The following is a 12,898-nucleotide window of genomic DNA, read 5'->3' on the forward strand; positions in this document are numbered from 1 at the left end:
ATTCACTTAATTAGATCCTAATTAGACACACCACTAGGCTCATAAATATTTTTAATAATTATTTTCGAACTTATTTCACTAAGACGGAGGCCCTATAACTCACTTTTCCGGTACCCGTGAATTTCAGGTCATTACAAAAACGAATCATTCATAATTATTCAAAATACTCTAAGATCACGTGCCTATCAAAATTCAAGGAACCTTTCAAAATAAAATAACATAGTATCAAGTATCTATACTATTATTTAAAGGTTTGATAGAGTTGGTGTTAGCCATCAACTGAGTCCCGACTTAATTGTCAAATTACTAAAAACTCATTACTTTTTATTAAAAAATAAAGAGTATTTTTATCTTTTATATAAAATTTAAGAAAAACACGCATGATGTGATTTGAAACCAAGACATCAAAATTTTTATTATCTCAATTTTATTATTTCATTTAAAGCCACGTTTGATTTTTATATTAATTTTTTTTATAAATTTGTTACACAATCTTTTACTAACATAGTGGGTTATATCAATGTCAATGATATTGAAAAATAACATAAGAGGGGTCTATATTCCATTAGGCATAATGCTAAATTTAGCTTTAAACGTTTATATTTTTTTTATCAATTTGGCATTTATTTTTATTAAGCTAAAATTTCCCTTAGACCTTTAAAAAAGTCATATATGATCATTAGCGTTTCAAAAAGAGTAGAATCGATGGCTTTTTTAATAGAAATATTGATTAAAACATTAAAGTTTTAAGCATGGCAACCCATATAGTAACCCACATAATAATAAAGACATGACGAAAAAAGGGCGAAGCTAGAAATTTTTTAAGGGGTCGAAATTAAATTGTAAATTTTAAAATAATAAAAATACAATTTTACCATTTTAATAGCTTATATCTTTATAACTTTTAAAGGATTAAATCAAATTTTTACCATTTTAAGGGGCAAAGTGCAATGCTACTTTTAATAATTTATAAATTTTATGAGAGTTAATTATTCCATTAACTATTAAAATGTTATTAATTTATGAGAGTTATATTTGTATGTGTTTTTAATATTAAAAATATGGTTTATAAATTCAGATTAAATATTATATATAATTTAAATTTATTATTTAAAATGCATTTATAATTTATATTTTGGTAGATTTTATTAATTATTTTGTAGTTATAATATGATGATTCTCTTCGATCACAAATAGCAAAAAAACTCAACTGAATGTAAGTAATTGAGTCGATTCCCACATCGATTAGTTAGTAACATGCCACTCCGTGCATCGGCTATAAAAGGTGAGCGAAAACTCTGAACGAAGCATCTTTGCGCTTGGGGCAATGACGCAGCTAGTGAGGTTCTAACCGAGGCGCGTCTATTGCTGGTTGAAAACTATTTCCAAACCCCCTCTTAGGCCTGGGTTCAGCCTGGGCCTTCGAGAATTTCTGGAAGGGCTCCCTTTGGGGTAAAGCCCTACAATTCCTAGTTCTCAAAGCTTTTTCTTAATTGGGTCCTCTGCGTGTTTCTGGATGGGGTCTCTTTGGTCTTAGTCTTATGGTTTTTTGTTTTTGAATGGGCACAAGTTTTAGTGGAATGTTAAAATTGAGGATTGAAGTTTCTAAAATTTCTGTAAAAATAGTATATTTTAAATTGTTACAAAATTCTTAACATGAAATTTATCATAAATTAGTAACTGGAAATTTATCATAAATTAGTAACTGAAAATTTATGTATAATATGTTTTAGGATAAATCTGAAAATTCATGAATAATGTATAATTATATATATAAACTTTAATTTTATGTAATTATACACATAAAATTTTAAAAGAATAGATACATCAATTTAATTTCGTGCAATTATACTTGTGAAATTCTAAAGAAATAAATACATTTATTTTTATATTAGATAAATTTTATTATTAATGTAGGCTTATCAGGAATGCCAAAAATGGATGAAGCATTTCAATTTGGGAGAATAAATGAACCCACGACCTTGAAAATTTTCAAGTATCAAGGAATCCCTCTTGAGGGAGCCAACGACTGTGTTCTATGAACTAATAGATCAAAACCATAAATGTTGTCGATTAATACCCATTAGGATGCTATAGTTAGCCATTTCGATGAGATCTAAGATATAAGCGGAGGAGGGAACCTCTACTCATACCACTAACAGAATAGGGCTATGGAAATCAATTTGGAACCTCAATACCATTCTAGGAGTTAAAATGTTCATTTTGCTCATGTGCACTAATGTTATAACTTCTGAAAAAAAAGTCTGACGAAACAACACAGAAGCTTCGCAATGGAGTGTCATAGATACAAACAACTAGTGGAATCTTCAGGACACATCATTTTCTTATGTCCTTTGTTTCCCAAGCAGTATGGAGGGCATCAAGCTTCTATTATTATCTTTCTCTGATTGGGTTTTTCCTTTTACGTTGAATGGTGGAATGAGGTTTCCAACATGTTGAACCAAAAGGGGTAAGGGTTTGATCTAAGCCTTGTAACATGAACTTGCAAGTTCATTTGGAAAGTTAGGAATGATTCTGCTACTGAGGGAATCAAATCATGTCCAAAGCAAGTCTAGAAACCAGATAAATTAATGGCCCAAAGCATTTCTCTTTCATCGCCATAGAAAGGAGTAGAACATCCATGGAGTACTACCTCTCAACTATTGGTACAATCAATGTTAACATGGATGACAGTTTTAGAAATGTGAATAGAAAGGAAATAATCATAAACATTGCTAGGGATTCCCGGGAAAATATAATTAGTGGGACCAATACACTAATTCTTAGCTCATCTAAATCAGTGATTTAGTCTCCAAAATGTTATGATTATTTAGTTTTTGTCCACCCGTTGAATTTGATATTTTGAGTGTAGTATATTCGTTTGTAAATTTTAATTTTTTTAATAGATTAATTAATAAAATAAATTCATAGATTACATCAATATAATTTGTATAATTGTCCTCATATAATTTTTGCACACAAAATAAAATAGAATCAAATATTAATTCATTGTTTGTCTAATGTTTAAACTAATACTAAACGATATTTCATGGTCAGATCGTAATGCGGAAAGATAACTTATATTAGTAGACGAACCTAAACAAGTCCTTAGTATAATTAGAAATGAGCAAACTGATTGAAAGACTAATATGTCGTTTATCAAGTTCAATAGTGGAGATGTTTTGTCTTGGGTATCAGAGTGAATGACTCTCAGAAGATAGAGATAAGGATGTGACTGACTAGACTGCCAATATATCGAATAGGACCTAAGAAGAATAGACCCTGACTCCGTTAATGGATTTATTCACTTGTGAAGTTTATAGTGTGACATAACTAAATTTTGAGTGAATAACGGACTATGTATGCATGACTTATATATTTTGATATAAGTAAAAGCTTGAGTTCAAATAAACAATGAACCGAAAGCTGGTATGTTGGATATACGACTTCTATATTATGTAGCGTCATTCACAATAATGGAATTCATAGTCCGAGACATGGGTAAATAATATCTTCTCATTGACATTACATGGTTAATGAAAAGTAAAACCGCACTTTTAAAATTGCTTTATAAAATTATTTGTTTTACGCGCGATACATAATCACATCTTAAGAGAAAGGAACAAGATAGTTGATTAGATGACAAATAAAATGTTCAATAAAAATTATCCTCTAATTAAGGAAAAGTTGAAAGTAAACTCTAATCAAGGTGTTTGAACGGTTTATGTAATACAAAATTGAAAAATTCCAATTATTTAAAACTAAACCAAACCAAATCGAATTTAATTTTTATTTAATATATAATTAATTTTAATTTTTTATTATATAGAAATACATGTAATATATTTATGAATATCTCTCATTACTTTAACATATTATGTGATATCTTATGTTGGAATCTTACAGGTAGTTTCTACGAATTACGAAGGATATTATTGTGATATGTGCAGCATATTATATAGTAATGTACGGCATATCTTTTATTATATCTTATAAATATATTCGACTTGTCTAAAAAAGTTGATTTTTCATGTTCGTGGAACATTTCGTAACCCCAAAAGGGTCAATATTTGTGGCTATGATGGCTAGGATCTCAATAGTTAAAATGTCCTGTAACACAACATCATATTCAATTAGGCTTAATATACCATTTAGTATCTAAGTTTAGTTTTAATATTTAATTTGATACCTAAATTATTTTTTATCCCAATTTGATACTCAAGTTTGGTTTTGTTGTTAAATTTAATATCTAAACCAAATGTCATCACATGGCTCGATGAATGTTTAACATGTTTGCTTTAGTTAAAAAACGTAGCTACTTAATTGGGATAGCAAAATGCTTAGGTATCAAATTCAATGTGAAAGTTAAATTTAGATACTTAATTGGGATGAAAGAGAGCTTGAGTATCAATTTGAAAAAATTCAAGTACCGAAATTAACATTAAAGGCTAACTCGGGTACCAAATTGAATATTGAAGTCAAGTATGAAATGAAATAAAAAAGTTTAAATACTAAATTGAATATCAGTTAAATTTAAAGTACCAAGTCTGTAAATATTAAAAAATTGGAAACACAAACACCATCTTTGATTCTTTCACGTTTTCCAAGTCAAAGAAAATCATAGCTAGAAGATCTGTGGAGATTTTATATTATATGTAATCTACCGGATCTTTACTTTCTCCGAACTGTCTGATTTTCTCCAATGGGGATTTGCATCTTTTGTTTCCCATTCCCATCCCTTTTATAACCCACCTCCCATTTCTCCTTTTCCTCAACATTCCAATCTTCTATTCTGGGTGTATTTTGCTTTGTTGAATTCATCACATCTTCTTCACTAATCATGGTTATGGCTGCTTCCGAGACTAAATTTCATGTTCTTGCTGTTGATGATACCCTCATTGATAGAAAGCTCATTGAAAAGCTTCTCAAGACTTCTTCTTATCAAGGTTCGTTTCTTTGCTCCCAAACAGGGTTTTCTTTTTCTACCAAACATGGCTTTGTTCTTATACTTATCTGGGTGGTGTTTGCAGTTACTGCAGTGGATTCTGGAACCAAGGCATTGGAGTTTCTTGGATTGAACAACAATGATCATCATGATGTTGAAGTGAATTTGATCATCACAGATTACTGTATGCCAGGGATGACAGGCTATGATCTCTTACGAAAAATCAAAGAATCTTCATCATTCAAAGACATACCAGTTGTCACCATGTCTTCAGACAATATCCCATCAAGAATAAACAGGTTTGGCCTCTTGAAAACATGTTATTTAATCAAAGTTGGATTCATCAATTTTAGCTGACATGAAATTTTATTGAAATCAGATGCCTTGAAGATGGAGCTGAAGAGTTCTTTTTGAAGCCAGTTCAATTATCAGATGTAAACAAGCTTAGGCCTCATTTGATGAAAAGAAGAACGCAAACAAATGTAAACAAGAGAAAGGCGATGGATGAAATTGTGTCCCCTGATAGAACGAGGGCAAGATACAATGAATTGGAAGTGAAATGAACCACCAAATTCATCAATATTTTCTGATTTTTTATTAGATCATCAAATAGGGAAAAGAAATTCTTGACTCTCTCTCTTTGCTTTACCAAAATCAGTGTATAGGAAAGAGGAGAGAGGCTATGTAAATCACCATAAGGAAGAAATATAGCTCAATTTTGTTGAAATGAATTTCATTTTAACATCAATTTAGACAGATTGCTTATTACAATAATCAAGGAAAGTTATTTCAATAATGAACAGAGGAATTCTATGGTTTAGGGTTAGCAATAGAACTGACAATTTGGAACGAAGTAGGAGGAGGATTTTTTTTACAACCGTGTTTCGAACTCGAAACTCAGATTATATTTAGAACTGATGAACATCTGACTAAGATAATTTTTTTTTCTCTTGTCCAGAAATCTTCTCAAAGCTTGAGATGAATTAGATTACAATTATATTTATTACGATGATTTACTATAAGTAGAATTAAACATTACTAAGCAAAAAACAAATATAACCTACCTACCTAGAGTAAAATAATTCTGGATAGGATCTATAATTTAACCAAAAATAAATCTAGACAGTCTCATTCGCAAGTATACGTGGTGAGACTCTGGACAGTCAAAGACTCGAATTCTATTTTTCTATTGAAAATTGTAGATTGTAAATTCATTAGATATTATTAATGGATCACTTGTGATTCATGGGCATTTCTTAAAGTGATGATTCATTAATTCAATGGATACATTTAGTGTTCATGAGATATGTTTTTTCTAAAAAGTATGTTCAATATGAAGGGTTTTGATTATTCAATAGTGTCAATTGAGTATATATAAATAGAGGGATTATGGTTCTCAGAATATAATTATTAGTTAAGATTTTCGTCTTAACCTTCTAACAATTTTGTGGGAGACAAATTATTCTCTTTGAAAAATGTCACCCGTGTTTCGAAATCTACTGTTTTAATTTCATATCATCTCCGAATCTATTGTCTCTACTCAAATTCTCCAACATTTTTAGAAAATAGAGTAAGTTTTAGATAATTCCTTGATTTGCTAATTAAAAGGAATAAAAAAGTTTTATTCTATACCAGGAGGACTTTTATCTTAACTCTCTAGAACTTTGTGTGTGGGCAAATTGTGGACTCTTTAAAAAGCGTCACCTATCTCAAAGTCTATTGTTTTAATTTCATATCGTCTATGAATCTATCGTCTCCACTCAAACTCTCCAACATTTTCAAGATCTAAAGACAACTCTATTCACAAAAGATTGGCTTGCGATTATGTGGTGCATTTTTATGAGTCCACTAGCTCTAAGTGGAACCAATAAATTGCTTGAAAGATGAGAGGAAAATAGGCAAGGATTGGTTTGCAATTATGAGTGGATTTGCTATATTCCCACTCTAGTGGGACTAAAACTTGATAATGGCCGTTTGACCTTGAAATCAATTCATAGCTTAAAATGAAAAGCAAGACATGGTTTGTAGAATGTTTAGACATTTGGTTGGTAATAACACTTGAGTGCAAAGTGACAGGTATAATTGTATGCGTATCACTTCATTCCCCACATTACATTAGTAGAATCAGATTATATATATGATGGCCATTCCCTACCACTGGTGTGAAGTAAAAGAAAGCTTTTAATTTGGCATCTCTTATTATTCTTATATCTCCACATGCCACTTGATTCTACTGTTGAGATTTAAATATAATTTTCTGATTTGCAGGGAAAGAGACATAGCATTTCCTGTTATTATTAAATGACAACCTAAAACCAATGGGCAATTAGGTGGAAGGGCCCAACTAGATGCATACATAATGCATGGTCAGGCACATGCATGTTCATGTGTATATGGATGGTTCTTGTGCAGGCAGTGAGCAACAGGGTGGTTCCATGAGTTGCCATGAAATATATTCAAATGGAAGTGGTTCTTATTCAAGAGCGATGAAATCAAATATTAATCCATGTCTAGAAATATAATTTGGCTTTAAACCTTATACTATATTTTCCTGTTTTAAACATAAATCCATTTTAGTTCCCAGTTGGTGGTGGTCTTTGTTTCTTGCTTGTGCTGCTTGTAAACAACAATCCTCAATGGACACATTGTCTTTTTATTGGAACTGATGCATACCGATACAATTATACATCTGGTGCTTTCACATCTATAGATCATAATTATCATCCAATCAAATGTTGTTTTATTAGATAAAACTACTATTGTTGGACATTTTCATTCTCATTAATAACAATTGAAACCTCTAAACATCGTAGACCTTCATAAACTTATTTTAAAACCAAAAAATAAAAAGATTAAATTATAACACCACATGAGGATGCACATACAAATGCATGTGAAGAGTATATAGAAAGTATAAAAGTATTGAAGCAATGATAGGCATCCTTAGATGGGGGAATTATTGATTCATAAACTAAGAAAAATTACATGTAAATAAAATTAGAAATTTAAACATGCATCTCATCAACTTTGCTTGATTAATTAAAAAAATTTTATGACATATATTTATTATTATACAAAAAATAAATAATTTATTTTCGTTAAATACATGTGTATAATTTACTTTCGGTAAATACATGTGTATAAATAAAAATATAAAAAAAGTTTTCTCTCAATTGATGTCCAAAGTTTATAAGCAATTTTCTGGTTGAGCTAAATTCAATGTTTTCCAATGAACATTAGAACAAGATAATTGAGTAGGTTTATTCAAATATGACAAATTGACATTTGCAATCTAATCCTTGGAGCTACAATCAAATTTTATAACCACTGGTGTAGATGATATTTCTCGAATACCTTCATATATGATATCTTCAACTTTTATTCAGGATACTTGCAATCATTGAAATATAAATAATATTAGTTCAATCATTCCAAGTAGTATAGATTCAACATAAATAATAAATAAAAATCAAGGGCATTTTTCATTACCATTGGTTGAACAAATTTTAAGCTCAAAATACTTAAATTTTATATTATAATTATAATATATTATACTTGATTGAGACAATTTAAATTGTGTGGCAATAATTCTAATCAATTACGATAAGATTTTGCACATTTCTCATAAAAGAATCCATAAATCGAACCTCTTGGATAAATCCAATACTAGGCCTGTCCATGACATGATGCTCAGCCCATTTTGAGTGCCCAAAAATTGTCTTTCTTATGGTGACATTTTGGATCCCCTCTTTTCATATCTTTTGCTAAACTTTCAATACTGCAGAGTGCAAATAAACCAAAACAACTCAATTATGTCCTTAATAATAACAATAAATCAGAAGGATTTTGATTTTATATCCAAATACCTAATGCTATGACCAGTACTATCCATAAATTCTTGGTACCGGGACCAATTGAGATGCAGTCATCTCCAGTTTTGATTGAGCATTTTGCAATATTGACATTCTTAGATAACTGGACATGGATGGCATCGGTGTTAGGGCTATTACCAGCAGTGATGATCCTAACACCCTGGACGTCTACATTTTCGCATCCATTGATCACGATGTGAACCATTTAGCTATTGAAGGACAATAAACTACGGATTCTAATGGTCTTGGAGTTGGTAAAGCTTAACGTCTGCTCTCACACACAAATGAAAATTAGCATGTCAATTACATGGATGATAAAGACTTAACTAGAATCATACAGGAACTTAAGTGAAAAATTAAAACTGAAATATAATAGTACTGTGGCTCCGGAGGACAGTTGGAGCGGGAAGCTTTGCAAGCCCAGAGAGGTGGTCCTTTGGCATCAAGGGCACCACCAAGGATTGAAACGCCATTCACTCCTTCAAAGCTCAGCCAATCGGTAGATTTGCCTAGTACTCTATAATCCTGAGGGGCTACCAGGGTGCCGTTGATTATATCATAGTGATTTGAGGGCTTTTGCAGCCACCTTGGAAGGCCATAGAACCGAGTAAATACCGGCCTTTGGGTACACATATCATAGTGGAGTCAGCTGAACTACAGGTTGTTTCCCATGCCATGAGGAAAGCCTTGGTTGAGGAGTCAGTTTTTCCATTAGGCTTAGCCCCAAAGTTAAACACACTGTACTTTGTTGTTGCAGACGTTGAATTTATGGATAACATGAAAAAGAGAATGAGAATAAAGGCATGAGAAGGACGTGTGAGGCTCATCAACAGAGTGATGGAAGTAGTGAAAGAAGCTGAAACTGAAACCGAGTTAAGCTGTACCGTTTGATAAGTAGGTGATTGATGAATGAGAAGAGTTACAGAGAAAATAGATATTTATAGTTTAGCAGATTGAGGATAATTAAATTAAAGAGTAGAAAAGAGTATATGTGTATAATTGTGGAAGTGTAGGATTAAAGAAAGCTAGCGTTTTGTGCGTTTTGAGTACGACCACGACTCAAATGTAAGTTGTTCTTGAACAAGAACAACACTTGAACAATAGGCCAAAATTTAAAATTTTGAGTACAAGGTATTTTATTTCTTTCAATTTTTTGTTTGACTTACCATGGTTAATTGTTGAATTGTTCTAGCAGGTAATTTATAAATTAAACAATGAAGTAATGACATGTCTTAATGATAACTGACGCAACATGAAATCAAATAAAATTTTATTGGTTAAGAAGAATAAATCAAACAATTTTTACCTTTATTTATTAATATACAGAAGGAATAAATAATTTTCACCCTATAAATACATGTATAAAAAAGAGGAAAAATTCCGTCTTCCGTCAATTGATCTCCAAGATTTATAAGCAACTTTCTGGTCGAACAAAATTCAATGCTTTCCCACGAACATTGGAACAAAATGATTGAGCAGGTTTATTCAAATATGACAAATTGACATTCTGCAATTTTATCCCGGTGCATGGATTCTTCGGGCTACAATCAAATTTTATAGCTACTTGTGTGGATGACGTTCCTCGAATACCTTCGTATATAATATCTTTAATTTTAATTCCGGATACCTACCCTCATTGAAATTTAAGCAAAATTAGTTCAACCGCATCAAATGACATGTAGCAAAAATAAATAACAATCAAGGGCATTTCCATTTGCTATTGGTTTAACAATTGTTAACCTAAAAATATTTGGAATTAATACTATAATTGCAATATATTATACCTGATTGGGACAATTTAGATTGTGTGGGCAATAGTTCTGATCAATTACAATAGGATTTTGCACATTTCTCATCAAAGAATCTGTAAACCGAACTCCTTGAACAAATCCAGTACTAGGCCTAGCCCATGACTTGATCCTTAGCCCATTTTGAGTGCCCAAAAAGATTGTATTTCTTACAGTGACATTTTGAACCCCCTCCTCTTTTAAATCTTTTGCTAAACTTCCAATGCTGCAAAGGGCAAATAAATCGAAATAAGCCAATTATATCAATAATAATAATACCTAATAAAAAAATTAATTAATTTTATATCTAAGTACCTAATGCCATGGCCAGGACCACAAGTGACTTGTTCGATCCATAAATTCTTGGTACCGGGACCAATCGAGATGCAATCGTCTCCAGTTTTGATTGAGCATTTTATGATATTCACATTCTTGGATAATTGGACATGGATGCCATCGGTATTGGGGCTATTACCTGCGGCGATAATCCTAACCCCTTGGACATCCACATTTTCACATCCATTGATCACGACGTGAAACATTTGGCTATTTAAAGACAATAAACTACGGATCCTGATGTTCTTTGAATTGGTAAAGCTTAACGTCTGCTCTTACACACAAATCAAAACTAGTAAGTCAATTACATCCACGATAAAGGCTTAATTAGAATCATATAGGGAGTGAAAAATGAATACTACCGTAGCTCCGGAAGGACAGTTGGAGTGGGAAGCTTTGCAAGCCCAGAGAGATGGTCCTTTGGCATCAAGTGCACCACCAAGGATTGAAACGCCATTCACTCCTTCAAAGCTCAGCCAATCGGTAGATTTGCCTAGTACTCGATAATCTTGAGGGGCGACCAGGGTGCCGTCAATTCTGAAAATGATTTGAGGGCTTTTGCAGCCACCTTGGAAGGCCATAGAACCGAGCAAATACCGGCCTTTTGGTACATATATGATGGTGGAGTCAGCTGAGGCACAGGCTGCTTTCCATGCCATGAGGAAAGCCTTGGTGGTGTCGGTTTTTCCATTAGGCTTAGCCCCAAAGTTTAACACATTGTACTTTGTTAATGCAGACGTTGAATTTATGGGTAAGATGAAAAAGAGAAAGAGAAGAATGGACAGAGAAGGACGTGTGAGGTTCATCATTTGAGACAGCTTTGCTCTAAAGAAAACTGAGACAATGTTGGACTTATATATAGATCAGAAAATTGAGTGAATGAATGAAGCTGAAACTGAAACCGGGTTAAGCTGTATTGTTTGGTAAGAAAGTCGATTGATGAATGAGAAGAATTTATGAGAAAATGGATATTTATAGGTTAGTAGATTCAGGAGAATTAAAGAGTATAAATGTATAATAGTGAAAGTGTAGGATTAAAGAAAGGTGCGGTTTTTGTGTGTTTGTATGAAATACAGTGTGCTATTCGCAGCTTGCTTGGCTACAACTTAAGCTGAAGTTAATTAATTAGATGCTAATAATACATTTGGTGTTGGATGTAAGTAGGAATTTCATCACCTTCTTGCTTGCACATGAGACAATCCAATTGTTCTTTTATTTATCCCAAAGATACCTTTCATCAAACTCCCGCAGTCATATAAGCTTATATTGTATTTGGCAATGATTGCTGTTGAACTCAGTTTCCTATTAATCTGGCTTAGCAATGTGGAGTTCTTTTAAAGCTACCAAAACCCTGAATTTATGGTAGTTTATACAATCATTGCTCCTATTTTACAAAATCAAAAGGGAGTTTATTTAAAGCTACCATTATCCATATCTATATTATTAGAAGTAGGAGATGCATCTCAAACCCCATCAATTCGAACCAAGTCAAAATATCTATATCTATATTTATATTAATGTTTTACTAATATTCATGTCACGAATCAACTTAACATTAACTTAATTGTAAAATTATTAAAATATCTTATTTTATATAAATTAAGTTATATTTTTACAAGACTATTTTAATTTTTTTATATATAATTAAATTAAAATTTTGATTATAATTAGATTTAAACCCGAAACATCATCTATAAAAAAACATTTAACTTTACAATTATATATAAATATTAATGGGATTGAAGGCAGGCCGTTTAACTTCATGTTGAATTAATGTAAAGCCTTGTTTTATTTTTGAAGGAACGTAAAGCCTTTTCTAATTTACATGTATCCATTCTTATCAAGCAAAAAGTTGGTTTATTTGGTTTACAATTTACTTTATAGTTATCATAATTAATTTTTTTCGGATTTGTTTAGACAAGACAAAATAATTGAATGAAAGTGTAATTACTAGAACA

General features: G+C 31.6%; 3 protein-coding genes, 1 non-coding gene and 1 pseudogene across 4 annotated transcripts; 2 read left to right on the forward strand and 3 right to left on the reverse strand.

Moving 5' to 3' along the window:
• Positions 1-1,309: 1,309 nt before the first annotated feature.
• LOC121212820 (U4 spliceosomal RNA) lies at positions 1,310-1,460 on the forward strand. The gene has a single exon (XR_005908194.1). It is a non-coding gene; the product is annotated as a U4 spliceosomal RNA (small nuclear RNA).
• Positions 1,461-4,656: 3,196 nt separating this feature from the next.
• On the forward strand, positions 4,657-5,693 carry LOC107956706 (two-component response regulator ORR10). The gene is made up of 3 exons (XM_016892267.2): positions 4,657-4,946; positions 5,031-5,244; positions 5,325-5,693. The coding sequence occupies exons 1-3, from the start codon at positions 4,841-4,843 to the stop codon at positions 5,506-5,508; spliced, it is 504 nt and encodes a 167-aa protein (XP_016747756.1). The 5' UTR covers positions 4,657-4,840; the 3' UTR covers positions 5,509-5,693.
• Positions 5,694-8,132: 2,439 nt separating this feature from the next.
• On the reverse strand, positions 8,133-9,701 carry LOC107956112 (polygalacturonase-like; annotated as a pseudogene).
• A 524-nt stretch (positions 9,702-10,225) lies between these two features.
• LOC107956114 (polygalacturonase) lies at positions 10,226-11,146 on the reverse strand. The gene is made up of 3 exons (XM_016891855.2): positions 10,920-11,146; positions 10,602-10,830; positions 10,226-10,444 (listed from the first exon to the last, which is right to left on the reverse strand). The coding sequence occupies exons 1-3, from the start codon at positions 11,144-11,146 to the stop codon at positions 10,226-10,228; spliced, it is 675 nt and encodes a 224-aa protein (XP_016747344.2).
• Positions 10,926-11,835, reverse strand: LOC107956707 (polygalacturonase-like). Its single transcript, XM_016892268.2, has one exon. It carries the CDS (start codon positions 11,747-11,749, stop codon positions 11,264-11,266), a length of 486 nt encoding a protein of 161 aa, XP_016747757.1. The 5' UTR covers positions 11,750-11,835; the 3' UTR covers positions 10,926-11,263.
• Between the last annotated feature and the right edge of the window lie 1,063 nt (positions 11,836-12,898).

This window comes from Gossypium hirsutum, chromosome A13, assembly GCF_007990345.1.
Source record: "Gossypium hirsutum isolate 1008001.06 chromosome A13, Gossypium_hirsutum_v2.1, whole genome shotgun sequence".
Taxonomy (NCBI): domain Eukaryota; kingdom Viridiplantae; phylum Streptophyta; class Magnoliopsida; order Malvales; family Malvaceae; genus Gossypium; species Gossypium hirsutum.